Here is a 25,800-nt window from a genome sequence, read left to right as displayed (position 1 = left end):
AATATTGGATAATCTTTCTCTCGGACATCGTTACCTATATGGGACATATTGATCAAACTAAAAATGAAAAACGTTATAACAATATACCGAGCAATTTACCTATAAGCAGCAAATTAATTCTTCAGAGTTTTTTATCACATTGAATCCTATCTTTATTCTTCGATATACGATTTGAGATAAGCTCCCGAGAGTTCAAATGAATGCCAAAAACGAAAAATAAGTAAGTTCTGTTTTTTTTTCGTCTGGAATTTATCTGATTGTTACAAATTTGAAATGACAGGAATGAATGCACTTTCAGATTATATTAGAACTGAAATTACAACAGGTGAGGTGCTCTCAGAATTATAAAACAATCGAGAAAACAATTAATTACATAAAAAAACAGATTAAGATGAAATTTGAAAAAGATCGTAATTCTGGACACTTCTACGTATGCAATTTCTTCGCTTCCAGATATCGGTATTTCATCGTTCGAATTATAAAGCACCAATTGGATGAATTCTATGCATCGCCTCACAGCTGTAAACATTCAAACTCATAAAGCACAAAACCTATAAAAAATATTGAGTCGGTGACACTACTATAAATTTAACATAGGCCCTCAATATTTGGATTAATGGAGTAGCAGTAAAAAGAGAATTTGAAACTTGAAATGTCTTGCACATCACTCTCAAAAGCAGAAAAAAAAATTCTGAAGATCGTAGGCACTGAACGCACACCAAATATTTTCATCAAAACTTATCCAAGAATCAATTATGTAACGAACTTTGATGATATTAATTGCGTAAAAAGTTGCAGAAAGTGTCGAAGAATAATTTACCTTTGTTCTACAAATTTCAAAACTGCTGCTGAAATTTTCAAAGCGAAATATTGTCTGAAACGTTGTTTTCATATTTTTCTTCATTATAAATCAAGTAATATAGGAGGCTATGCAAAGTGAGCCTAACCGAACGTCATGTATTACCTTGAAAGGTGTCCTAATAATGACCTGAATAAAATACTCAGAAATATAATATAGAATACTATTTCAATTGCTATTAAAAAGAGAAGTCTTTTTATAGATATTAGATGAGAGCAGTATCTAAGGTGGCAATCAGAAATTCTGAAAATTAACTAAATTTTTGGTACAATTCTGGTGAATTATGATAAATGAAATTCCCCATTGAATTCCCAAAAAAATTATCCAAAATCGGTTATGAAGAGGATTTTATAAAGGCTTTTTTTAAATGATTTTTAGATCACATAACGTATGCTTTTCACAACGAATTATGATTTCCGAGATAATTTCCTTCAACATATAAGTAATATATCGAAAAAATCAAATAATATCATTGAAAATAAGTCATTTTTATGTAATCTCACTCCTCTCCCATTCGAATTCTAATATCTACATTAAGAATTTATTATTTAAATAGACTGTTACCAACAGCTGATCGCCCACAAAGAAGGATATAGAATAAAACTTTCAGTTTGTCTAAAAAAAAAAAAACCGCTCCATTCAGTTGCGTTAAACTTAATTATTCTTGAAAAATTACCAATTTTTTGTTTTCCAGAATGTCGAAATAAATTTGACGATATGTTGACGTGGCGTGACCGTTTTTCCATAAACAATAAAAAAATAAAATCTAGAATATATGCTGAACCATTTAAAAAACCAAAATCGTGTCAATTCTTTGATGGTTACAGCGAATTTTTAAAAATAATAGGTTAATGAAATTACTGAATATGGCGACCTGTCTGACTGACTTACAACAGATTGGATGGTGATCTACTAATAATGGAAAGGTTAATATAACTCACCCTATTTCTCACGTATTCTTCTATTGCACGCAAAGAGGAATCCGTTAATTTCACAAAAATCAGTTCTTTAGTCTCACAGAAATTTTTTTGTGATGACAAACCATATTGAATCCCTGGACAGAGGGTCGCCATTTCTGTCCAGCTTTATTACACTATTTCGCACTCACTCACACACATTCACCTAGCACCTCACCAGCTGACGTTTAGGAGTCAACTGACAATTGACAGAGTCGAATGTGTCAACTGCAGCAAATGATAGTAGGATACTAGAACTACGACTAGTTTTTATTGGATTTTTGACCGAAAATCTATTATTCGAGAAACACGATGCGAAATGATGTATAACAGAGAAACTTGATTAAATATTTCTCAGCTAGTAGCTCTACCGACGTAGTTGTTCACACGACGTGCAAGCAAGCAATGAATAAATTCAAATTTGCATGCACAGAACACTAATAAGGAGTAGCGCAAAGGTTCAGTTCAAGTAATCTACTTGTCACAGACTTTCTCTCCAAATCTTCTTCTGCAGGTAGCGTTTTTGTGTGACTAATGGGTTCTTCGTTGTTGAATGGGCTCAGTCAGAGATCTTCTTGAACTTACTGCTTAGCTTTTAATGTACTATTTCGTGGTCACAGAAAACACATAATTAATATTTCACATATTGCACCGATTTGCTTATATTTTGTCTTCGAAAGGTCATTAAAATGTAGAATTGCTATAAGCAGGTCAAGTTTAAATATCTCCATTTTAGGGCATTATATGTCCTAGTACAAGCTAAGCACTACGTCGACTAGACAGTAATTTGACCACTGGTTTTCAATCTTCTTAATTGTGAATTGTTATTTGACTGTTCGTTTTCGACATTGTTGATTGTTTTATATATGTGTATACTAGTAAGCCCGTAGATTCGCCTTCTCGGGCTCCGTGGCTCGGGCCTGCGGCCCTCGTGGTTCGCCTCGAACGTGGCTCGGGCCTGCGGCCCTCATGGTTCGTCTCCGATGTGGCTCGGGCCTGCGACCCTCATGGTTCGTCTCCGATGTAGCTCGGGCCTACGGCCCTCATGGTTCGTCTAGATGTGGCTCGGGCCTTCGGCCCTCATGGTTCGCCTTGTATTGGCTCGTTTTATGTATATATAAAAAAACTGCTTATATACTCAATGCTACAGCGCTTTATCTACCTAACAACCATCAGTTGTTATTGCTTTATTAGCTTTATTGGATACGAATATACAATTATTATCAATAATAATATGGATTTGCATCATACACCAAAATGATCAATTATGTAGGTACCTCTCTTTATGAGGTTAACCGAAAATTATACCTAGTTTTCAATTACCTCAAATCAATTAATTAATTGTTTTATCGTATTTTTTTGTCTTGTCCCTCTTTTACGCTACTGTTTCTTATTCAAAATTTAGTATTATTTCTTCCTTCTTGATAACATCATGATCATTTCCGCGCCGTCTGAGTAGGCAACACAGATTACATAGGTGCTCTGTAATATGTAGTAGGCAACACATGCTACACGTTGCACTAATTGAAATCCGAATCATAATTCTGATCATTTCAGCGCCATCTGTACAGGCAACACAGATTACAGAGACGCACTGAAATTTATGGTAGGCAACGCATGCTAATCATACCGATAATAATTTTTGCGCCACTGGAGTGGGCAACGCACTACGCAGTTTTAAAGTATTTTTTAGGAACACACGTAAGGAAATGAAACAAACAGAGTATGGTCCATTTCATTTTAAAGTGTAGCATTAATTGAAATCGAAATCATAATTTTTACAGCGATGTATTAAGTATATACAATAGGAATTTTCAATCTGATATACAAATTGAATATTTCAACAAGATTACATCATAATAATTATGTATAATATATATCTTGTCCTGGTTCACATTCAGGACTTTCAATTTACAGTCATGTATCAACATCATTCTTTTTACAGAAAAACATTTAAACTTACATAATTTTACACTCATTTGGTCATTTTCTTGTGAAAGAATGAAAAATTAAAAAAGATTTATATTTAATTAAGTCGTGTAAATGTATGATTCATAATATATTTATATGATAACGATCTAATAAATGACAACTAGTAATTTACAAAAAACGGGAGAATTTTCACTAATCAACATTTTGTACGCTTTTTTATATAAAGAACATTCTGGAAAACTGAAAGGAAACAAACTACAATTTTTAAAATTATTTCAACAGGTATAAAGTATATGAAAGGAGTTGATATACTTTCTCCATAAGTCGACGATTTTTAACATTGTGACGATAAGCAATTTTATGATATAAGTACTGAAAAATGTTTCGATATCGATGAATGTCGTATGTTAATCATGAAATTGCTCAACATTTATAAACATATTCTTCTAAGCAACATCGAAACGGTTCCTTTCTTCAAATAATGATAGGTATACAGAATGAAAGGCATAAGCACCTATATCCAGATATGATTAAGCACTGTTTTAAGTACAAAGATGTTGGCACTTCATGCTGAAATGAATAGGGATATCGAAATTCGAACAATCCTAATTATTTGAAAATTTAACAGAATTTTATAATTTCATTCAGAAATAATATAGATGAAAAAAAAAGTATTATATTATTCGCTCATATCTCTGATTATTCATATATTCTTTTATTTATATTGATTCATAATTGATTAAAATAAAATATTATTTATTCCATTCAAGCCGGAAGTGCATATGATTCGAGGTTTCTTCGGATTCTTCATACTGCCAATCTTTGATTAACCGCCATATTTTCATAGTATCCGTATTTTCAAAATTTTTTTCCAGAAATCGATCTATCTATGTATTCGATGATATCTACTGTATTTCAGTTTTTAGATGATATGTACGTGATTTTTGTTTGAATTATGATGACTTGAGATTAAATAGAGTGACTATAATGTAATTGGATTAAACCATAATTTCTAACATAACCACGAATTATTTTTAAAGAAAATAAGAGTTTTAACCTATTCAGAAATTACCTTCAATAGGTAAAAAATTTATGGTTTTACAAGTATACCAATATATATTGTCTCATAATTTTGTAGAATAATGCAGACGAATAGGTACCGAACGAAAATGAGGTTGAAAAAATAAGATGATTTGTAGAAGAAGAAATTCATGAGATATTCAATCTACAAATCAACTAGAATCCATCTTTTCTCATCTGGAGTTAATATCACGTTCAAATTAGAAAAAATATATATTATATAAAAAGAATTAAAATAAATTAGTGGAGAAAATGAATAAAGTAAAAATGATTTTATTTAAACTTTTTATATTTCCTGTGGGCGCAATTAAAAATTGAATTATGGGCAGAGGTATAATTTTTTAGTCAACGATTCCATATGACCTTATTTACCCATTGTCAATTGACGGTCCTAAAGTGATCTTTCGAGTGCGAAAAAAATTTTCTTAGATGACATCGTCAATCTTCTTCTTCTTCACCTGATATCAACTCCACGAGAAAACGTTATCACAGAGAGGAATTTTTCCAGAAGAACGCATCACATTCACGACAAGAGAGAAGCTAGAATAAAATAGATACATTTTCGTGTCTAGTAGTCATTATCAGATAGTAAGATTATTATACACCACAGTATACAGCCCGAAATTCTCAAGGTGATTTAAGCAAATGGATCAAATCGAAGTTTTTTTTGTGCAACAAGAGTCCCATCCGAATCCCGATGAATTCGGATCGCTCTGTATGCTTAAAAAAATAATTGTATGTTATTATTTCAATACACGAATAACCTTAGTCTAGTTGAATCACATTTTAAGTACAATAATGTCGAATTTAAGGAATCATTAGAAGTGTTTGTCCCGTGACTATTTACAGTTTGGGTGAGTGAATTTTTATAACTGAAGATGTTGTATTTCTCGGTACTTTATGGATGGAGGATTAACACCACTTAACTTCAACTCCATAAATAATCCCCCCATAAAGGTAAGGTTCTTTGGTAAGTACCCGGAGTATTAACAGCTGTTTCAAAGCAGGTATAGATAATAAAATGTTCTTCGAAATATGCAAATACGTCGACCGGTACACTTATCCATATTTATTGGGCATATTCTCAGAAGTTATTCAGAACAAACTAAGCTCCTGAAGGATTCCAGGTAGGTATGAAAGTATGACTTCATTTCGTTCTTCAAGCACGATCTTCAGGGAAAAACCGTACAGGAATAACATAATCTCCTTTCACTTTGACTTCTGGCCATAATATAAGTACACAAATGTCCAGAAATTTGACCGACGAACTTGTGCAGCATTCCTAACAAGATTTACAGCACATAGACCCAAAATGCTTCGTTTGGACCGGGGACCCCCAAGATGCCGGTTAAACACCATTCTTATGGTTTGGAGGATAGGTAATCCAAACGGCTGCATTTAACACAACGACATCTTGTACGATGACTAATATCGTAAACTGGAATTCAAGAATTTCAAAGTTGAAGCCAAAAATTTCGACAAACAGATGTAGAAGTTGTTAGTGAATGAAAATGCCCTTCTACCTCAATGATACGCCCCTGAATTCCAGTTTTTGATATTAGCATTGAATATCAACAGAGATGTTGATTGAGGGGAAGTAAAAACCTCAAGAATCTCCATTCAAAAACGGCATTCACTAGTTCCTAATTTGCGCTTTCAATTTCTTACGTGAAGCCTTGATTTTTTTTTAAATTGAAGTTGAGGGACGCCTTGATGTCATCCCGTCTCTTTTCTTTGTAATTTGTTTGTTTTTTTATGAGAAAAAAACTTGAACTTTAGTGTCAATAAAACTTGTTTTCACAATCATTTTTTGATGGTTTTTCGACATATTTCGATAAAAATATGTGACATCGGCGATTCAATTCTTTATACAGGGTGTTCCAAAACTAGTGAATCAAATGTCACACCACGATACAGTAGATCAAATACTATCGAATGACACCAACATTAGTTGAGCGAAAATGGACGATAACCTAAGAACAATCGTACAAAATGTTTGTTTTCTTGAGCTGATGGAGCATAAAGCAACATCCTTATGTGGGACATTTAAACTCCCAATCCTCATCCAGTTTGAGGTCCTCATCTCCACTAAGCCGTTGTCAACAGTCACCCTGTCTAATTATTTTATACCACGTGTCAGGAAATTATGGTATCTAATGAGTTTTTTCTGAATTGCAGTACCTACCTTCAGAAGAATTGTGATTTTGATTTTTTCCTTCACCTGTAAGAATGAGAGATTGATTCCTTCGCCTTCATTGTGTTACGTCTCTAATTTCCCGTTTTTTTTTTCTCGTGAAAGGACAAAATTTGAACGACGAAGTTTGGGTGAAGTGGTGTTAATCCGTCTAGTTCAACTTGGGAGAAAAAAGTTCGAATGAAGCGACAAAATCATCCCTCGAAATTATTCCAATGATTCGGTTATTGCGAACTTCATACAACAAGAACATTTTTGTGTGAGAGAGAAAGAACATCGTCAGTAGATGCAGAGTTAATGATTATAAACGTTTCAATAATAGATTATTGTTCATACTCATTTGAGGAGGCACATTAAATATTATTAAGATCACGGTGATATATCAAACAGTCCCATCTCGTTTGATGAACGTATATATGTATATTTATATCGAGTCAAATAATGAGGACGGTCCAAACATTTATCATTTTTTTGTTGTTGTTGTTGCACTGCTTGCGTACAGCCATGAACACAGTTATTAGTTGTCACTTAATTTTAAAATTTATTAACGGTAGTTGAAATCGCGGGTTATTCACTGATTTGGAGGCGGATTCTCCTGCCTTATGTCAGACTTGAGTTTGACGAATTCCTTGGCTACTTCGTCGTTTGTGCGCTGGGAGAGGATCCTGAGGATGGTCCAGCCTGTTTCGTCCATTTGTATCCGTTTTCCCAACAAGAGCCAGCATGCGCGGGTACCCTGGAAAAAAATTAAGTGTGATTCTGAAATTGACCAAAAACGGCGTGAAGACAGAGCTTCCAGATTTCTTAACAAGGGAACCTTCGACCTAGACCCATCTATTAAGTAGCGATAAGACAAAAAGTAGATCTACATTCAGATTGGATCAGAAGATGAATTGATTAAGTGCTTCAACCCTGTGGATTTACAAGCGCCGGAAGAACGGGCTGTCCTTCTGTATCTATTCAGATGATAGTAACATAATAAGTCATAAAAATTACCAGGGCCGCCCCCAGACATTTTGCCGCCACCGCAAATTGATATTTTGCCACCTTGCTGTGAGTATATTGAGTTTGAGTACGTCATTCTTTATGAAATAACGTAAAGCATGTTCAGAATGTAGATATTTAGAAATAAGCCTTTTTATAAATTGATATGCCTTAGTAAATTTGAATCTGAAAAAAAAAAATAAGAAAAAAAGGAATACAAAAGAGTAGTGAAACTTTTGAAAAATACAGATATAGAACTGACCTTCAATATTCAATATGATTCAATTTGAAATTCTCCACAGATAAAGAGATAGATATATAAAAATCTACAACAGTTTCAATTCGTATAAACACGATATACTATTGTTAAGGGTTGATAGGTACTCTCTTTTCTCAAGTCCCTCCCAGAAATCAACATTTCGATTTCGGATTGGCAAACAGAATATAAAAATTATTTCTGAATTATCCTGGAAGCCGTCCCAAAAACTATACAGTCCGTGACGTTTATCAAAGAGACCGACTGGCTAGAGAGCAATAAGGCAATATCTCAAAAAAGGGACAGTGAGTGGCCGCTGAGGTGGAGATATTTACAGGCTGACTTTGACAGTTATTTATGAGTAGAAAGCGGTCTTTTTGATCGTTTTCCATCTGGCGGTATTCCCCTTGTTTCTGGTTGAAGTTGAAATCAATTTTTATTCCGTACTTTGAGAACATATGCCAATTGTTTGGCGATCAAGAACAAAAATCCGCCTTTTAGATTTCACTCCAATATTTAATAATATTCGTATTTTCGATTTTGAAGAAAAAAAGTTTTTGTGTGAAACAATTGGTATCGTTTTATCAACTGAACGAAATTCAGTACATATGGAGATTTTCGAATGAACTGAATCGCCTGGTGATGAAAAAAACTTATTGAATCTCATCAGTGGCTATCCTTCTTAAAGGTAATATTGTTATTATAAAGTCATTCTAACTGAGCCATGGAAATCGCAGCTCAAAAACATAGTAGGCTCTGGATTATTTATTTTAGATAGACAAAGAAATTCATGTTTTTTTATCCAGAGAGAAGACTTCGTTTCGTCACAGACAACACCTTCTAAATAACCACCAAAAATCGATCTTTGAAACCAATATTGTGAAAAGGACATTGTATGGGGTTCAAGTGTTTTATTTCACGATAAAAAGCATAAACCCCCATTATGAATCTTCTTCATTCTCCATTTCAGTTTTATAGGGTGTTATAACATAATTGAAGTTAATGAAGTTGAATTGAAAACTAAAAAAGAAACAACAAAATTACTAGTTCAAGCTAATAATGTAGAATAAGAATACAATAGCTCGAACATTTGTCCCTTATTTCGGATGAATGCTTTCGGGTGTCTAATTTTCTATAGTTAACGGTAATGACATCATTAACTAAGCAATGCATCGTTTCCTTTTGTCATGGCGAACGTTTAACATAAGGACGGTTTAGGTTATCTTAATGATGGAAAGATAACGAAACAAAAGGGGTGAATATAGGACAAAATGCTGCGTTTTTTGAATTAAACTTCAATACCCTGTGTCCTTTTAAATTTGAAAAAGTCTTTTTGGAAGATACATAGTTTACTAAGACAAATGTCTCAGTATATTTTTAACGAATATAGAAATTCCGAGAATAAAATATGTCGAATAAAATTATAAGAGTAAGAGAAAAATGTTCAAATGCTAACCTTTTTTTTTGAAGTGATAAGATTTCGTAAAGAAAACCAATGATGATTCAATTATTCAATTCGTTTTTGAGTTTACTGAAAAATGTTTGTTTGAAATATGTCGTATGTCCACTATATTTTAGTTTATTTTCGAGATATTTAAAAAATTCTCAGAGTTCTTTTTAAGTAGTATTTGATATTTATGAGTTATATGCTACTAAATCTGATCAGATAAAGAAAAAAAGGATAGTTCGTTCTTCTGGCGCTTGTGTATTCGCCCTGCACGCTGTTTTTTTTTGGAGGCACGTGTTTTCTTCATGGAACATGGTGTAGGTTCAAAATATTTCTATACCTGACGCGCAAAAGTAAGATAAAAAATGATATGTGATATTTGAGAAACTCTACAACGGCTAAATCGATTCTAACCAGAATCTGAAAGCTTCGCCACGCTCCAGATGTGACAAATTTCACATCGATAGCTTATTCACAAATTGTTTTTCGAAAAATATGGCATTCACTCAAAAAAAGGTATTTCCGATTTCCACAGCCTTGATTACCAAATTTGAGCTTAAAAATTACGACATGTAAAGTGTTCCGAATAGATAAAACTTGTTCACGGATTCTCCATCTATATCCTCCAAAATGGTTTCGTAATATTTTATTTAAAATTGTTCAAAATCGAGTGAGCCCGTTAACAAGTACCTCAAAATTTTTGAATTTTCCGACGAATAAGAACGCTGCATTCTTTTCGAGAAAGACGATATTGCCCCTTTAAACAATGTAAGATCAAAACAGGAAAATTCCGAGTAAGGTGCCTGAAATTCCAGAAAATCCCAAAAACTCAAAAACATACTAGGTAAATCAATACTCAAGAGGTAAAGTAATTTGGTGTAGACTGCATAGCTCTTATTTCAAGTCTTTCGTTAAGTATCTGTATTGTTTTTACCTTATCCACAATATCCTTCAGTTGCATAACAGCTACTCCGACTAATCTATCTTCCCTCAACAGATAATAATCTTTGACACATATGTGCAGCTCATAGAAATCCAAAGACTCCTCGTTGCCAATCATACTGAAATTCGAACAAATACATTCAATTAATTCAACTGAATCGACGTAAACAGAAGAAAACGCCACGTCCGATGAAAATATACTCACAAATGGAACGTCTCATTATATGTAGGCGACCAATTGTTGGATTTTGTTTTAGTTGCGTGTTTGCGTTTTTTGTCTGCTAGATGGGGTCCTATTAGATTGACTTCGACGAATGGCTTGAACGAAGGGGCATTCCATTTCAGGTCGTTGCCAGCAACAACTGAAAAGATGAAGATTTCTGTGTACATTTTTCACCTTTAAATACTTAATTTTAATGAACGTTCAATGCCCCCAATTTTTTCGAATATCACGCAAATATAAAATTCACCATCACTCCTGGAACCACCACTGTATAGATTAAATTCGGAGATTTATTACTAGAAGAGTTGCTCCTTTAGAATATATGTATCACATTTAGATCTGAGATGATTTTTCTAGGAGATACACGTGTCAAAAGTTTTCGAAAAAGATAGGTCAGTTAAAAATCGCCAAGACTGAACGGTTGCACAGAGCTCGATAAAATTTTCAGATATATCACTAGAAGAGTTGCTCTTTCAGCATATGTATCATATTTAGGTCTACGATTATATCTTTATGATATACGCGTGTCGAAAGTTGACCTTGGAAAAATTCCCAACAGATTGTCCCATGAAATAATAAAGGCTGATGATTAAACTTGAAAAAAACGCTAAATAACTGTAAATTATATTCAAAAATAATATAAAAGAAAGATCTTTGAAAAATTTACGATCAGGTGAAACGGCAGATTCATAATACTCACCCTTTACAGTAACTTTATTCTCGCCAGTGCCAGGATGAGTGAAAATTTCAACTTGTATTGAAAGCTCACCAACACAACCCTCCTTTCCATCTCCAGACAGATCTGAAAATATTTAAAATGTAAAATGATATCCAAACACTGGATTCAAAACCTTCTTCTGTGGTAAATGCAGCGCATTAGGACTACATAAATTGGGATAATAAAACCCACTTCAACTTTATTTGTCGATTAAATTGCTCAATGAATGGAGAGAATTTGGACTTCGAAAAATCGGCATGGTAGATGACTACTCAAAATTTTACAATTCATTGCTGACAAGTATACAGCGGTGACGATAATTCGCTTACCTGCAACATTAGTGTACAATGTTTGTAACTCATAGGGAATTGGCTAGGAGGTAAGTAAGACTAGGGTATGTGACGGTTTGTATGGAAACACGAATACTTGCATAATATAGATTTGATTAATTCTCAAAAAGTCTTCAGAATTACTTTTACAGCATGTGCACAAGAAATCTCTCTTTGTAGTGGAAGAATGATATTTTTGAGCGAAAACATCACCATAAATGATGGCAGGTTATAGTTGGGATACCAAGTATACGAAATACTAATAGAATTGAAGTATTGATCTAGCTATCTTACAAGTACGTTGACTATATTTGTGTATAAATAAAATATGAAAAATCTTTGAAATTCTTGAATAAGGACGACTGTTCATCCTTTGCAATTAACTACACCTCTACTATCTATTTGATACTGCTACTTTCACTCGACCCATGCTATCTATTCCTTTCATTCCTATTCTCAAGAGTAAAGGAAATATTTACATTCGAACCGGGGCTAAAAAAATGCTTGTAGAAACAGAGGGGGTTTAAAATAATAATTTACCGACTATTTTGAGGAAACGAAAAATACTGGGTGAAAAATTGCTATAAATGATTATCTATTTTCTGAAATATACCTATAGGAAACATAATAAATCGAGATTGTATTTTTCATCAAGTGCTAGCCGATCAATTTGTCAAAGCTCTTCCATGCAAAAAACGTTGGAACTTGTTTTAGCTAAGATATTGCGACTAATGTTTATTGAATAAAGCCATGAAAAAATTCACACATTTTTGTGGTGACATCTTCATTTGTCTAAGTTGATAGTTCGAAGCCTGTAAGCTATTTAGAAGATATTTTGCCTGGACCATTGAAAATGCGTTTGAAATAGAAAATTCAGTTTTGTTTCTTGTTATTTTTGATTCATCATTCGGAATCCTTTGAAGCTTCAATGTTAAATTATTTTCCATCGTGTAACACTTATATCAACTAACATCCAGATGTCACCTGAGTTAATACTTATGTTTCACTTTCACCTACCTGCAGAAGCTATATCGTTATAGCGAAACACGTGTAGTAGTAAAAAACCCATCATAGTGAAAAGTATGTACTTATTTCAGTTAAATTTTGGATTTTCCTCAAGCACTTACCGGTTTCGTCAATTCAGTTTAGCAAAATTATTAAAGGGTGTTTTCAAAGGTGATTCTTTTTTCTGACAGAAGGTAGAACTAACTCATCAAAATAAGTCGTTCAACCAAAAATCGTCTATATAAAATATCGACGATGGCTGAGGTACAACCCCTAGAAGTTCGACAAAATTTCATTGAATTTCAAGTACGGGACTGTGGAAGGTGACTCCGGCATCGCAAAAACGAAACAAAACAAACATATGGCTGGACAATGAAAGGTTCAGTACCAAGTTCATCGGATTAGATGCATCAGGTCACTTTTGAGAGAATCATAATTATTGTATAGCAATTTAGGGTGAAAAGAAAAGTAGAAAATCGAGGCAGTTTCTTGAGAGTGCTTATGTTGGTTATGTTGATGATGTTTTCCCATTTCATCCCATTTTTACCACGATTGTTGGAATGTTCGAACAAGAAGATTGTGACGCCCATTGTCAGAAAATTCGTGAATAATTTAGACGAATTTTATTGGTTGGATTTTGAAGTATTTTATTCAACTTTTTACACTTGTGTCCTAAGTATCTTCTGTCAGTTGTTATCGAAATGAGCCATTTCATAAAAGAGTGTGAGTGACTAAAAAATAATGAGAACAATTCGACAATCCTAAGTTTCCATTTTCATTACCACGTACGTAAATATCGAACGAGCCAACATCCTAAACGAAACCACATGGTCAAATCAGGAGATAAGTTTTTTCCACTGCTTTGCTATAATTCAGCTAACCAACGATCTAGGGTCGTATTAGGATCTATTTCAGTAATCAATTTAGAGTTTTTTTTCAACTTTGTCATTTTGAAATTTTTCCATAGGTAGGTGATTTTTGGTGAAACGCTTCATTTAGACCAGTTCCACATTCTGTTAAAAAAAGCCTCACCTTGAAATACACCCTGTAGTATTTCAATATGAGCGAGAGGCATATTTTTTTCCATAATATTAAAGAAATTGGATTTCACCAAATAATTTCTTGATAATGAATAACTGACGATGAGGAAAAGAAATCGATTTTCAAAAACAGCGTTACCTTTCTGTCGAAACAAGAAACGGATAAGCAAAAAAAAGTTTCTCTGGAGAAAAATAAGCGTTTTCAAACTGCATTTTCAATGAGTCATCTACGCTTTTGGACGATCTAATTCCAAGTAAGCCTTTGAGCCAATAGAGTAATCCACTGGTGCTACGTAGCTCGTTAACTAGCAAAAATTTCGCAAATCGCAATACTCTTATACCTTGACGAATTTCCCTTCTCTTTTTAGCTTTGAGGGGTTCTTCCAAAGCTTCCATTCCTGCTTCGGTCTCTTCCCTCTCTATCGAGAATTGTCTTTGTAGCATTGTTTCGTTAGTGTTAAGCGGCACTTAAGAATAGTAAGGTTCAATGAGTAAGGGTGTGAAGCCCATAAGACAACAGAAAAGGGGATGAAATTCAAAAATTTCGCTTATGATCAATGAAACAATAAATTGATGGAGAAAGTACGCAGAGAAAATGCCTCGTGAATTCCATTATTGAGTTGTGGGTGAGCTGAATTTTTGAAATTTCGTTAATTCCAGTTTTTCTAAAAATTTTATACTGTCTTCAATAATGTCTCATGCTACCGAGGATACAGAATTTCTACGAAATCTTATCATTTTATTCGAACTTGCACAACTCTACGTATTTCAAAAGAAAACTGCTCACTGCTGGCACAAGTTATATGTGAGAGATATCATTGTCAGTAGCTGTATAAATTTTTGAATTTCATCAATAGATACACTCGTGGCAATCGAACAAAATCCCACACTTCCAGTCAAAATATCGAACATACCTTCATTGCTCTGAGTTTGAACAAACGTCTTGATCAACGTGTCCGTCGTTTGTGTGTACAAAGACAACGCGTATCTCAAGCTCTGCAGCTCAGCGCTCTTGTCCAAAAAGGCCTTTTTCAGTCCGTTACCGCCGGCGTGGAAGTACTGCTTGATGGTGTCCAGGGCCACGTCCAAGACCGCGCACTGTTTCGGCGAAAGATTTTTCTCCACCTCCTTGGAGATGTCCATTACGCCAGTCAGCGCTTGCTTCATGTCCTGTTTGCCCGTCATCTTGTTCTTGAATATCCTGGACATGTCTTCTATCTTCGTGTTGGCCGCGAGGTTTTTGGCGTTGTCGGTTATGCTCTTGAACATCATCTGGAAAATTGAGAAGGGGCAATGTTGTGATGCTCTTTACAGAAGATCCATTCTGGGGGGTGGGGTAACAGATATAGGAAGCGCTTCCGCTTTAGAAACGTGGAAAAATTTTATGATTCATTTTCACTCGATTTGATAAGTCACGATGAAACGTAAACATTCCTATTATTCTGAACATTAGTTATAACATATAACCAGGAACATTGTACGAGGATGTATTGATATCCAGTTAGCCTAGACCAGTTCCATGCAAAAAAAATTGTGTTTCCATAGCAATTAATAATAACTCATTAGAAGTGTCAGTCTGAAGTTTGAGGTCGAAAAAGTAAACCCGAGTTACGCAATGAATTAGAAGAAAGAAGATGTCCACCGAAATTGTGAAAATCGAAAAATTGTACTAACGAGCCATTATAAAGTACCTGTATTCAAAAAGGGTAAGAGGTAAGCAGATTTACGAAGATATGCTTAATACCCTTGGTGATCAATGTTCTTCGTATGCCGCCTTGAAAAATTGGACTGCAAGCTTCAAAAGAGGTAAATTTTCCATTGAAGATGATGACCGATCGGGATGGCCAGTTTCTGTGTCAGTCCCCGAAAATATCGATGTATGACATGATTTTATCAGACCGTCGAATTGGGCTAAAACGGATATCCGAAGCACTGAATATTTCATACGAACACGTTCATCAATAGTTCACGTCAATTTGGACATGAGAAAAATTGCTGCAAAATGGATTTGAATGTTGACCAAAAGCGTGCAAGGGTAGAAGCATCGCGATCGATCTGTGCTCGATTTGAAAACGATGTAGACTTCTTAAACCGAATTGTTACTATGGGACTATAAGGCTTGGGTACATTTCTATGATCCAGAAAAAAATCAACAATCGATAGAATGGCGACACTTTGGTTCAGCAAGACATAAGAAGTTTCGTGTCCAAAAATCTGCTGGAAAGTTCTTGCTTCAGTTTTTTGGGATTGCCATGGAGTAGTAATGAATGATTTTTTGGATAAGGATAGAACAATAACCGGAGATTACTATTCGACATTACTGATCTGCCATGCAGAAAATTCGTGATTTTGGGTTTGAATTACTAGAAGACCCCCCTTATTCACCAGGTTTGGCTCCATCCGACTATCATCCCTTTCCTCAACTGAAAAAATATTTAAAAGGTCGTAAATTTCCTTCCAACGAGGAGGTAAAAAAAACTGTAAAATTCTGGTTGGCAGAGCAAGAAGAAACATTTTTTTTGAAAGGTCTAGACGTTGCAGGTTCGCTGTAATGAATGTATCCAATTAAGAGGAGAATATGTTGAGTAATGAAATATTTTGACATTGAAATTTTCTTTAGTTCTATAGTAGGCTAAGAATTTTTCAATATATCCTCGTATCTATGAACACTTTTTAATATAACTCCTTCAAATGTGTATAACATTAAATATACATAAAGAAAATTAATAAATAATGATCTTTTAATTTTAAGATCATTATTTGATCTCAAAAGTATCGAGATCGTTTGTGTCAATCTTTGTTTCGCTAATACCATTGGAATACATTCAGTAGAGGCAAAAGTAGGAATGTAAAGAATATCTCTCATTGAGGCGATGAGAGTCATTTGAAAGAATGCTGCATAATTTTCAACCACTTCGGAAATTGACGAAATTTTAAGTGCATGGTCAAACCAGACCACAAAGCTATAATCGGAGAGAAATACCGAACTTCAGAATGAGGTGAATCAATGCTGAGTTGGTCAAAGACCATCACCATATTTATACTACCAAATAAGAAATGAAGTAATTCTTTACATTCCCCCAGCGGACACTGTGAAGCTAGGTTATAGCGTTGTGCAAATTCAAGGGATCGACATCTATTTCTCATGCTGACACAGTATCTTACTATCAAATCTGGTCCCTCTCTGCACAAGCGAACCTATCATACAATAATGCATTGTTACTGAGCTTTCTGTTGTCTACTCGATGGCTCTATATTTTCGGAAAAAAAAACATCAGACTCACCGTCTTGTCAGTCATTGGAGGTAGCACCACGGTTTTTTCCAAAATCCGCATGACTATCTTCCAAAGTTCCTTCAGCAGTCTTTTGAGTACAGTCTTTTCGCAAGATTGAGCATATAGAGAAAGAGACCCGTCCAGAAGGTCCATTAGAGGCCTGAGTACTTCGTCAGCTTCGTTTGCCACCGTATTACGGGCATTCGGTTGGTTCAGGTTGGTTTGTTGACCGCCACCTTTGATAGCCAGAAGCAGATCTCCGAGCTCACGAACACTGGCAGTTATTCTTGGTTCCAAACTGTGAGAAGATATTCGAAATTTAGTATAAGACTACTAAGGATACATGGATTCTAGAAAGTTAGACAATTTGGACGTACCTTGATGCAAATTGGGAAGCCAACTCATCCAGGCAAACGTTGAGCGTATTCTGGAGATCCTTCAAGATATCTGCTGCATCTTTTTCTAATTTTTCACCTCCCATCGACTCAAACATCTTCTCGAGTTGAACCCTCAATTGCTGGATGTTGTTCATGAGAATACATGCCTGTAAAATTAGCATCTTATGAAGCATGCATATGGTAACCAAAAGGAGTGTAAGACAGTAAGATAAAGAGCAACATTTTTTTTTGAGAAGAGACCTAATCTCAAAACTTACTATTCTCTCTTCCCTGAGATGATCCGGAAATTCCTTTTTGACAATATCAGCGTAGGCTATGAGGACCTTGACGATTGTTTTGGCGAATCTCTTCATGTACCTCTTCATGATCTCCGGGTCGGGACATTCTAACTTAGAGACCACGTCGAAGCATTGCGTGAGTTGGGTGAAAACGTCCACTACAGAATTAGAAAATAGGGAGTGTTCGCTGCTTTTCTGAAACTGGATGGAAAGATATGGTTGAGTTTGAACAGAGGAACCTATATTTATATACTCTACTATAGAAATTATGTCTTATTGAGACCAAACATGGTATACCAGGAGAATACTAAGATACGTACGCCCTCTATCTTATCCCTATTGAAGGCACCATGTAAATACTCCAAGGAAACGTCGTCATTTTCGTTCAACCACTGCATCACGAAGGGCTCAAACCAAGCAGGGTACTCGGGTACAGCACCCCTGTATGGAGGTACATCTTTCACGTAGTTCGAGTACAACCACTTGACTTTGAAGTGGAGGTTCATGTAGTCTGAAGATTTGCAGAGTCGATGCTGCTCGTGCTCCTCCAACGCGTACTTCATGTCCAATCCGAATGAGTACCACATGGTTGACGCAGACAGCTGGAATAACGACGTAAAGCATACATTAGAACCTACTGGAAAACTTTTCAAAGTTTACTACATTCTGGAGCTTTTCTATAGGCATGTAGAGAGTGGTTTATGTTCACCTGTCCAATGTTGAGCTCTTGAGGAAACTGATTCAAAACAGGGCCGTAACTATTCCTATCTTCATCGATCACCGACACGATGAGAGCTATGAGTTTGTGCCAGAATTTCAAACTGTCCAGTCTTGGACCGTGATCCTCTGGTTCTCTTTTTGGTTCATTAGGCTCCACCATGAAGTCCCTATTGAACAGCTCGTGGGCGTTCTCGAACAAGAATTGATATGTCGATCTGAAAACGTGTATGGAATAATGTCGAGCCTTCGATGCTGGAAGAAGAAGTAGCTGATACTTTCACAAACTTACCTAAGGCATGCTTTGACACAATCCTTGACTACAGTGCTAGCTCGTGGAGGGCTGGATAATTCTTGTACTTTCATACGGAAGAAGGTGATGCTCGTCAGAAGATCTACCGTGGATTTCAAGTCCATAAGCTTGTCCGGACTGGAGGCCGGGAAGTTGTTTCTGTACATCGAGAGATCTATCCTGAGGGAGTTGTGCAGTTGATCGAGTAATTTGACGAATTTTTCTTTCTGCAAAGAAAATATAGATTGATTTTGATTGTTTGTACGGGACACAGCATATTTAATTCCCAGATTACATAAAATAGCTGTTACTGGGGCTTTTTGAGGTAAACACATATGTTTTCAGTTTGAACATGACGTGGTCAAAATGTGTACCATCTCGACGAGAAAGGTTACTGCCATGATTTCGAACATGTCAGTTTGATCTAAAATTCACAACCCAATTCAAAAATGATTCGAAACCATCCAGAAATTCATAAGTGGAACAATAATTAACCGAATGATTTATTGTTTCTCTTGTTCCCTGCATTCACAATTAGGGCTTTCCTGAATTCCACCTGAAAAGCATGCTATTGCAACGTCTGTGACTTGTTCTTATACGATTTTGACTACACCATATTTTGCTGGGAAGATCAAAACCAGGAACTCTATTCGAAGGATCTCTAGACCTTTGTTGAAAATAGTACAGTTATCCATTCGGACTGTCAAATGACCTTGTCCCTTATATTCGAATTTAAGAAGAGAGTTGCAACATAAAGGTTTAGGGGACATCAGTCTTATAATCGAATATCTGGCATAAAGGACAGCACTGGAAATGAATCAGGAAAGGAGTGAAATTTATTCCCTGAATTCTTCACAACTGCAAACGTTGTAGAAGATGATTCTTTCAACACAATCACTCGCAGGAAGACCAGCACCACATCACCTAGCTGATGGTACACAGAGGGATGAAAAATGTCCCAGAACCCTCACTGGGTAGAGCTGAACATCATTCACAGCTAGAAATACATAAAGAGGGTCAATAAATCGTACTGAACTGCTGATCTGAACTACATCCAAAAGTTGAAGAGTATACTATTCGAGACATGACATGATTTGAGCTTCAGATAAGAGAACTCGATTAGAAATTCACAATTTTGGTTACGAAAATATGTACTACATATTTTCTTGTTGCTCCACTCATTTATACTGCTGCGGTCTTCTTTGAGTAATCCGATTTTTACGATGAAAATGGGACTCCAAAGATAGAAGAACTGGTTCTTGAATTAACTATGAGCAAGGCAGAGGGTTCGTAACAATATTGAGCCCTGAAAAGGGTATTCAAACCCTTCATTTCATGATGACTGCTTTATGCGAAGTCCTAATCATATGAATAGCTGGAAATAAATACAAAGCTTTCGAATGCACCGGTTTCACGAACCACTAACTCAATCATTTCAAATATGCTTTCCCAGCATAGCCAATATACTCAGCTAAAACCGAAAATAAAGCTCGCCATTCATCGCCCGTTTCATTATTACCTACGAATGATTCTGCTATATTCAATCACAATAACCGAAATAAACGAAGCAATAACCGTGGCTTGCATGCTCATTAACCTCGAATTCATATTACCGGATGATTAACGCGTTGCTGAAATGGTGAGAACTTCTAGCTGCTCCACTTCGAGTAGCTATTTACGAATTATAGCCAATTGAAACTTTCAAGATTGATGTCAAAGTTCCTTGATGAACAGCCGAGTGACTAACAAATTTCCCGATAAAGCGAAGATATTAGGAGAGTGGATTCAAATTAAGCCGAGTAGTTACTAGTTTGGACCTGGAATATTACCACTCTCGGCATTCGCATTGAGTTGATAATTTAGGTATGGAAACTATAGCGGTAATTATCCAGAAATTATGATCGAATACTCGCTGGCAGACAAAAACTGAGGACAATCATCAATTTGTGGCTTCAGAATGCTGAAAAATACTAATGATATCCCAGCGCCACCTATAATGACAGTGATTCAAATGAATTCCCACTTCATCTTAAAAAAATTGAGTTGAATCCGAAATTTGAGTCCATTTAAATTCGAACTATAAGTGTCAGTGTTCAAATGATCTCATCACTGGGTAAACTGGCATTTTCACAGTGTGAAATATCGGTACAAATGAGTCACCTTGAGAGACGCCCCATCGGGCTCTCTTCAAAGAAAGTTTACGATACTTACGCCAAAATTCGAAGCAGCAAAACGGTCACTTGCTGATACAGCCGACAGACCTGTAGTATGGGCGTAGTAGGCGTTGATATTGGCTAGTAGCATACTCATAACTGCAGGTACTCCGGGACACAGGTATTTCGTTGAAAGACAGTGGAAATGCCTGAAAAAAAAAACCAATCAATAGTCGAAATCGATTCAGTGGACGATTTAGCTCGATATCTTTCAGCATTATTCTGATTTAATCCTAAACAGGGCGAATGCATTAAATTTTTCAATTTGGATATATGTAGATGATATCACCTAATTATAAGTGATAGCTTTTTTGAGCTTAGGCTTCTGTGTTGAGCTTCTTCATTCACTTTCTCTGATAGTTGTAAACACTTTTTTTTTTTTACTTGTGAATAAACATAATTATCATTCTGCTCAATACTAATTAATCATTTTCGGAAATTAAATTCTACATCGGTGAAAAGTTTCCGTTTATAAGAAAACTAATGTTATTTCTCAGGGCAGAACTAACTCATTTTCTTGTGTTCAGAATATCAATTTGTTCGTTTCAGATTGCACGGTGAAGAATAAAAAGTTGAATTCACCATCACTATTTTTATAAGGTCATAAATATCCCTCGGTGTACTGAAAATTATTTTCCCGAATTTTCCATACCTCATAAAGGTTACGATATGCTTTAGCGTCAGTTTTTGTTCAGATTTGTTCGTTCTGGGTTATAGTGGCCATATTGATGGGTAGCATATAAAACATTCATAAAAATATCTGTCTATGCCTTTCAATTCAACGCGTTATCCTACTCTTGAAATATCTGTTGATGGTACTCAAATCACATGTGGGGATAAATGTGAACAGCAACATAGGGCTGTACATTTTCGAAATGGCAGGGAAAGAATTGAATTCTGTCAAATGTCATATTTTAAAAGAGTTTCCGTTAATGCATCCGATAAACACTCGGGTTTGATTTACCTGGATAGCTAACTGTGAAGGTCACAACACTATCCTACTCAATAATTCTGTAGATAACTGCTTAGGTACTTTCTGCCACTTGGAGAACATCTTGGGAATATAAAAGCAAAATAGGTACCTATATAGACTACTAACTGTTATCTTCAAACAGTCGTTTAAGAAGGGTCTACACCGTTTCAGTGGTCAGTTCAAAAAGAGAAAATGAATATCTCACGTCAGAAACCACTAATTTATATGGGGTTTTCATTATAATTCAACTCAATCAGTTCGTCACCTCGGAAAGTCAGAAATTTTTATTCGTCAAACGAAAAAAAAATTTTTTTCATTGAAGAACAAATACTCATTCATGTTATCAACTTTCCGAGATTCAATTTTCCCTTCTATGAATTTCTACATGAAAAAATTTCTCGAAGAGTGTTGCCATTGGCTACAATTCGTATCCTGGTGAAATTGAAAAAAGACGTTCATTAAGAGCTGCCATCTTTTCGACGAAAGTGTGATATTCGTAACTTCTTATCGTTCAAATGGCGAGAAAGTCCCGTGGTATAAGCTCCTCTTAATTGCAATAAACAGCGGAAACCTATGGTATAGTCTAAAGTGATTGAGGATAATTAGAAAATGCTAAAAAGCGAGGGTTCAACAAAGATTTCGATAGCTGATCCATCAGAAGCATGACTATAAATCTGATCCGCTGAATTATTCCAGTTTTTCAGTGGAGAATTTCATGAAGCTACCCAGATAAGAGAAGCAATAACTATTAACGAAGCCAACACTTTTGTACAACGCGTTCATTAGAGACTTTTCGAGCAATTGTTTGACGCGTCCTCAATGCAACCCTTGAATTATGGATAATTCGTAGAAGTGAGACAAAGTAGGAAAACGTTGGGTGCAAACAACAACGGGTAGTTTCAACAATTGATTCGAAGGTGGAGGTAGAATTGTAATAACTCCTGGGTTTCTGCATTAATCGTCCGATTGTGGAAGAGCATTGGAGGGACGTCTGTTTGTTCAAATCCGAGCTCTTCGAAACAGGTCAGGTATGCAGGCAAACGGATGGTTTTCGTGGAATTCCTCAACCCTGAAATCGCATTATATGGGTTATAGTGGGAGTAACTGCTTTTCAGGTTTGTTCTCAGAGATGCAGATGGATTAGAGTATCCACTCGAAGTTGGGCGAAACTTTCAGAATCACTTCTTTATGACTTGGTTAGTTTTTGACTCTCATCGGGTTCACATTAACCACTATAGGGAATACTCCTTCTGACGAAAATGATGTATTTTTTATGAAATATCTTTGAAAAGTCACATTTTGAAATAACCATTCCAACCGTTTCCCAAAAAAATATTAAGCACTTGAGAATGAAAAATAAAAATGGGTATTTAAAATTTAAAGCGTTTCATTTCGATTGCACAAGTTGGCAATATCGACTGAAATATACCTTGATAATAAAGGACAAAAAATACATTATTTCGATGAGATAGACAAAGATGGCTGTCTATGAAGTCTGCGACGAAGGTCGTAAAATTTTATGGGATTTTTATGGCCGATTGCAGTTGAACCTCGCCAGTGTGTACGCGCCTGTAAATCAACAGCTATTATTTTATAAACAAGCTGATCGGACATTGTTCTTTTCATTGTCTAGTAGGCGCTGTTGCCAAATCGTAAACTCGAAACCAAGCGATTTAATTTTTAAAACCCCATATTTGAAGAATGATTTTGAATAGTTTCCGCGGTGCATTTGAAAAAATCATGAATGAAACTCATAATTATTCAGTTCAAACTTGCATATGCAGTGATAACCCAAATTGAGGAGAATTCCCCATTGGTGTTACGATCCGGCCAAGGAAACAAAAGTAAAATTTTTGACTGTGTTTTTATTGCATGAAGAAAACAGTATCTTTGCGCTAATGGATTGGAGAAAATTCTCAAGTATGATATATTTCGAGTGAATATCTTCGAAAACAGAGCTGTGGATTTTCCTTCTGGGTTAATCCTTTCAGAATATTGTTTTCTTCCTTCTATACAGTGCAAGTCTTTGACCCGTACAAATATTTCAACAGTAGATTCTTGAGGTCGAAAGAAACACCTTTATCCCTTAGCTTTTTTTCCGAATCGGCTCGGTTTAAAAGACTGTTGAAAAACTATAAAAAAATGTTATTATCAGTTCATCTCAAAAACGGTTTTATCGAATGAGATGAATTTCGTAATATAGTTTCTCATTTATTTGATGCATCTCTTTCGAACACAAGATATCCCCCACGTCTTCCAGTTTTCTAATTATGACCATTACCTACCATAAAAATACCAAAAATTCAAAGAATCCAACTCTTGAAACTAAGTTGGAAGCTATTTAGAGAACATTTAAACGTTTTGTATAATAAAAGTATTCATCATATTTTCTCGAATAATACGCCGTTTTCGAGTAATTTGATGTTCGAAAATAAAAAGTAAGTAGGTATATAATAATAAGAAATGGATCACGCCTTCAACAGTAAGGCAGGTAAATAATAAACAAATTAATTCAGATGCATAACATCCGCAGATAATTAAATCAACGAATGTTACGATCTAAATCGAACTAACAAACTACCATCGCTCGAAGTATTACCAGAATTTTCATTTCGTCGACAAAGAGTAGATGCTGACCATGGTTTCGGTCTTATTTGACCTCGTCAGAGCAACAAAACTCATTCGTCAACGAAATGCTATGAATTGCCGGCTCCTTTTTTTGTTGCTCTGACGAGGTCAAATAAGACCGAAACCATAGTCAGCATCTACTCTTTGTCGACGAAATGAAAATTCTGGTAATACTTCGAGCGATGGTAGTTTGTTAGTTCGATTTAGATCGTAACATTCGTTGATTTAATTATCTGCGGATGTTATGCATCTGAATTAATTTGTTTAGTATATAATAATGGTATATAGAGAAAAAACGTGTTTCTTTTGACCTCAAGAATCTACCTTTGAAATATTTGTACGAAATTGTACCTATTTCCGAACGAAAGGTCTAATATTTCTGATGGCGAGTATTTTTCGTCCGCAGACACTTTTCGTCCTCTGTCGTCACTGTGATACGAAAAGGTACGAGAGCGGCGTGGCGCGTAGTCATTTTTGTTAATCCACGATTTAAAGAATGGATTGGATAGCGATATCGATAAAAATATCAGTAACACCCCTCCAGAGCTGTTTGCTAGCCTCGGCTATTAATTTGCAGGTTCGACCATAATAGACGTCCTTGGAACCTGAATATCTATTGTAGTACAGGATTAATTCATCATGATCTTCATCATTATTTTCTGAGTCCTGCAAAATCTACAGCTTTTGAAGTTTTCGTGCCAGATATAGAATATCCAGAATGGGATAATTTTTCCCTTGATTATTGCATTCGGCGCATCATCAGCTAAGTGTCATTCCAATACAACACACTTCTTCCTGGAACATCGAATTTGTTGTCAGCTCTTTTGTATGAGGCTTTACCGAAATCGAAGGAAAAGTTTAGAATGTCACTCTCTCTCAACATCCAATTCGACCCAGACTTTCTAATTCTCCCTCTAACGGTCCAATTCCAGTCACTTAGTACTGTGAATATAAACAACTGCTCCAACTAGGAGGAACAACAGCACCTCTTTCAAAAGCGTCAAACGGCGGAAGTAGTGTAAGACCTGATTAAATTCTGGGCCAATGGAAATCCCTTCAGC

At 35.5% G+C, this 25,800-nt stretch overlaps 2 protein-coding genes across 2 annotated transcripts in view; both read right to left on the bottom strand.

Moving 5' to 3' along the window:
* Positions 1 to 2,022, bottom strand: part of LOC123318212 (RNA polymerase II elongation factor Ell) — a 63,056-nt gene extending 61,034 nt beyond the window's left edge. Inside the window, exon 1 of the mRNA XM_044904827.1 lies at positions 1,801 to 2,022. Coding sequence (XP_044760762.1) covers positions 1,801 to 1,932 — 132 coding nt within the window. The 5' untranslated portion in view covers positions 1,933 to 2,022. The remainder of the gene's footprint in view (positions 1 to 1,800) is intronic.
* A 4,931-nt stretch (positions 2,023 to 6,953) lies between these two features.
* Positions 6,954 to 25,800, bottom strand: part of LOC123318378 — a 118,382-nt gene continuing 99,535 nt past the window's right edge. Inside the window, exons 13-25 of the mRNA XM_044904986.1 lie at positions 21,137 to 21,287; positions 18,926 to 19,152; positions 18,626 to 18,851; positions 18,237 to 18,518; positions 17,896 to 18,117; positions 17,618 to 17,784; positions 17,250 to 17,538; positions 14,880 to 15,237; positions 14,307 to 14,432; positions 11,574 to 11,675; positions 10,856 to 11,012; positions 10,643 to 10,769; positions 6,954 to 7,757 (exon numbers count right to left, since the gene is read on the bottom strand). Coding sequence (XP_044760921.1) covers positions 7,593 to 7,757; positions 10,643 to 10,769; positions 10,856 to 11,012; positions 11,574 to 11,675; positions 14,307 to 14,432; positions 14,880 to 15,237; positions 17,250 to 17,538; positions 17,618 to 17,784; positions 17,896 to 18,117; positions 18,237 to 18,518; positions 18,626 to 18,851; positions 18,926 to 19,152; positions 21,137 to 21,287 — 2,599 coding nt within the window. The 3' untranslated portion in view covers positions 6,954 to 7,592. The remainder of the gene's footprint in view (positions 7,758 to 10,642; positions 10,770 to 10,855; positions 11,013 to 11,573; positions 11,676 to 14,306; positions 14,433 to 14,879; positions 15,238 to 17,249; positions 17,539 to 17,617; positions 17,785 to 17,895; positions 18,118 to 18,236; positions 18,519 to 18,625; positions 18,852 to 18,925; positions 19,153 to 21,136; positions 21,288 to 25,800) is intronic.

The sequence above is a fragment of the Coccinella septempunctata genome, chromosome 8 (genome assembly GCF_907165205.1).
Source record: "Coccinella septempunctata chromosome 8, icCocSept1.1, whole genome shotgun sequence".
Taxonomy (NCBI): domain Eukaryota; kingdom Metazoa; phylum Arthropoda; class Insecta; order Coleoptera; family Coccinellidae; genus Coccinella; species Coccinella septempunctata.
The sequence above is the reverse complement of the archived record's forward strand: the minus strand, read 5'-3'. Positions and strand labels throughout refer to the sequence as shown.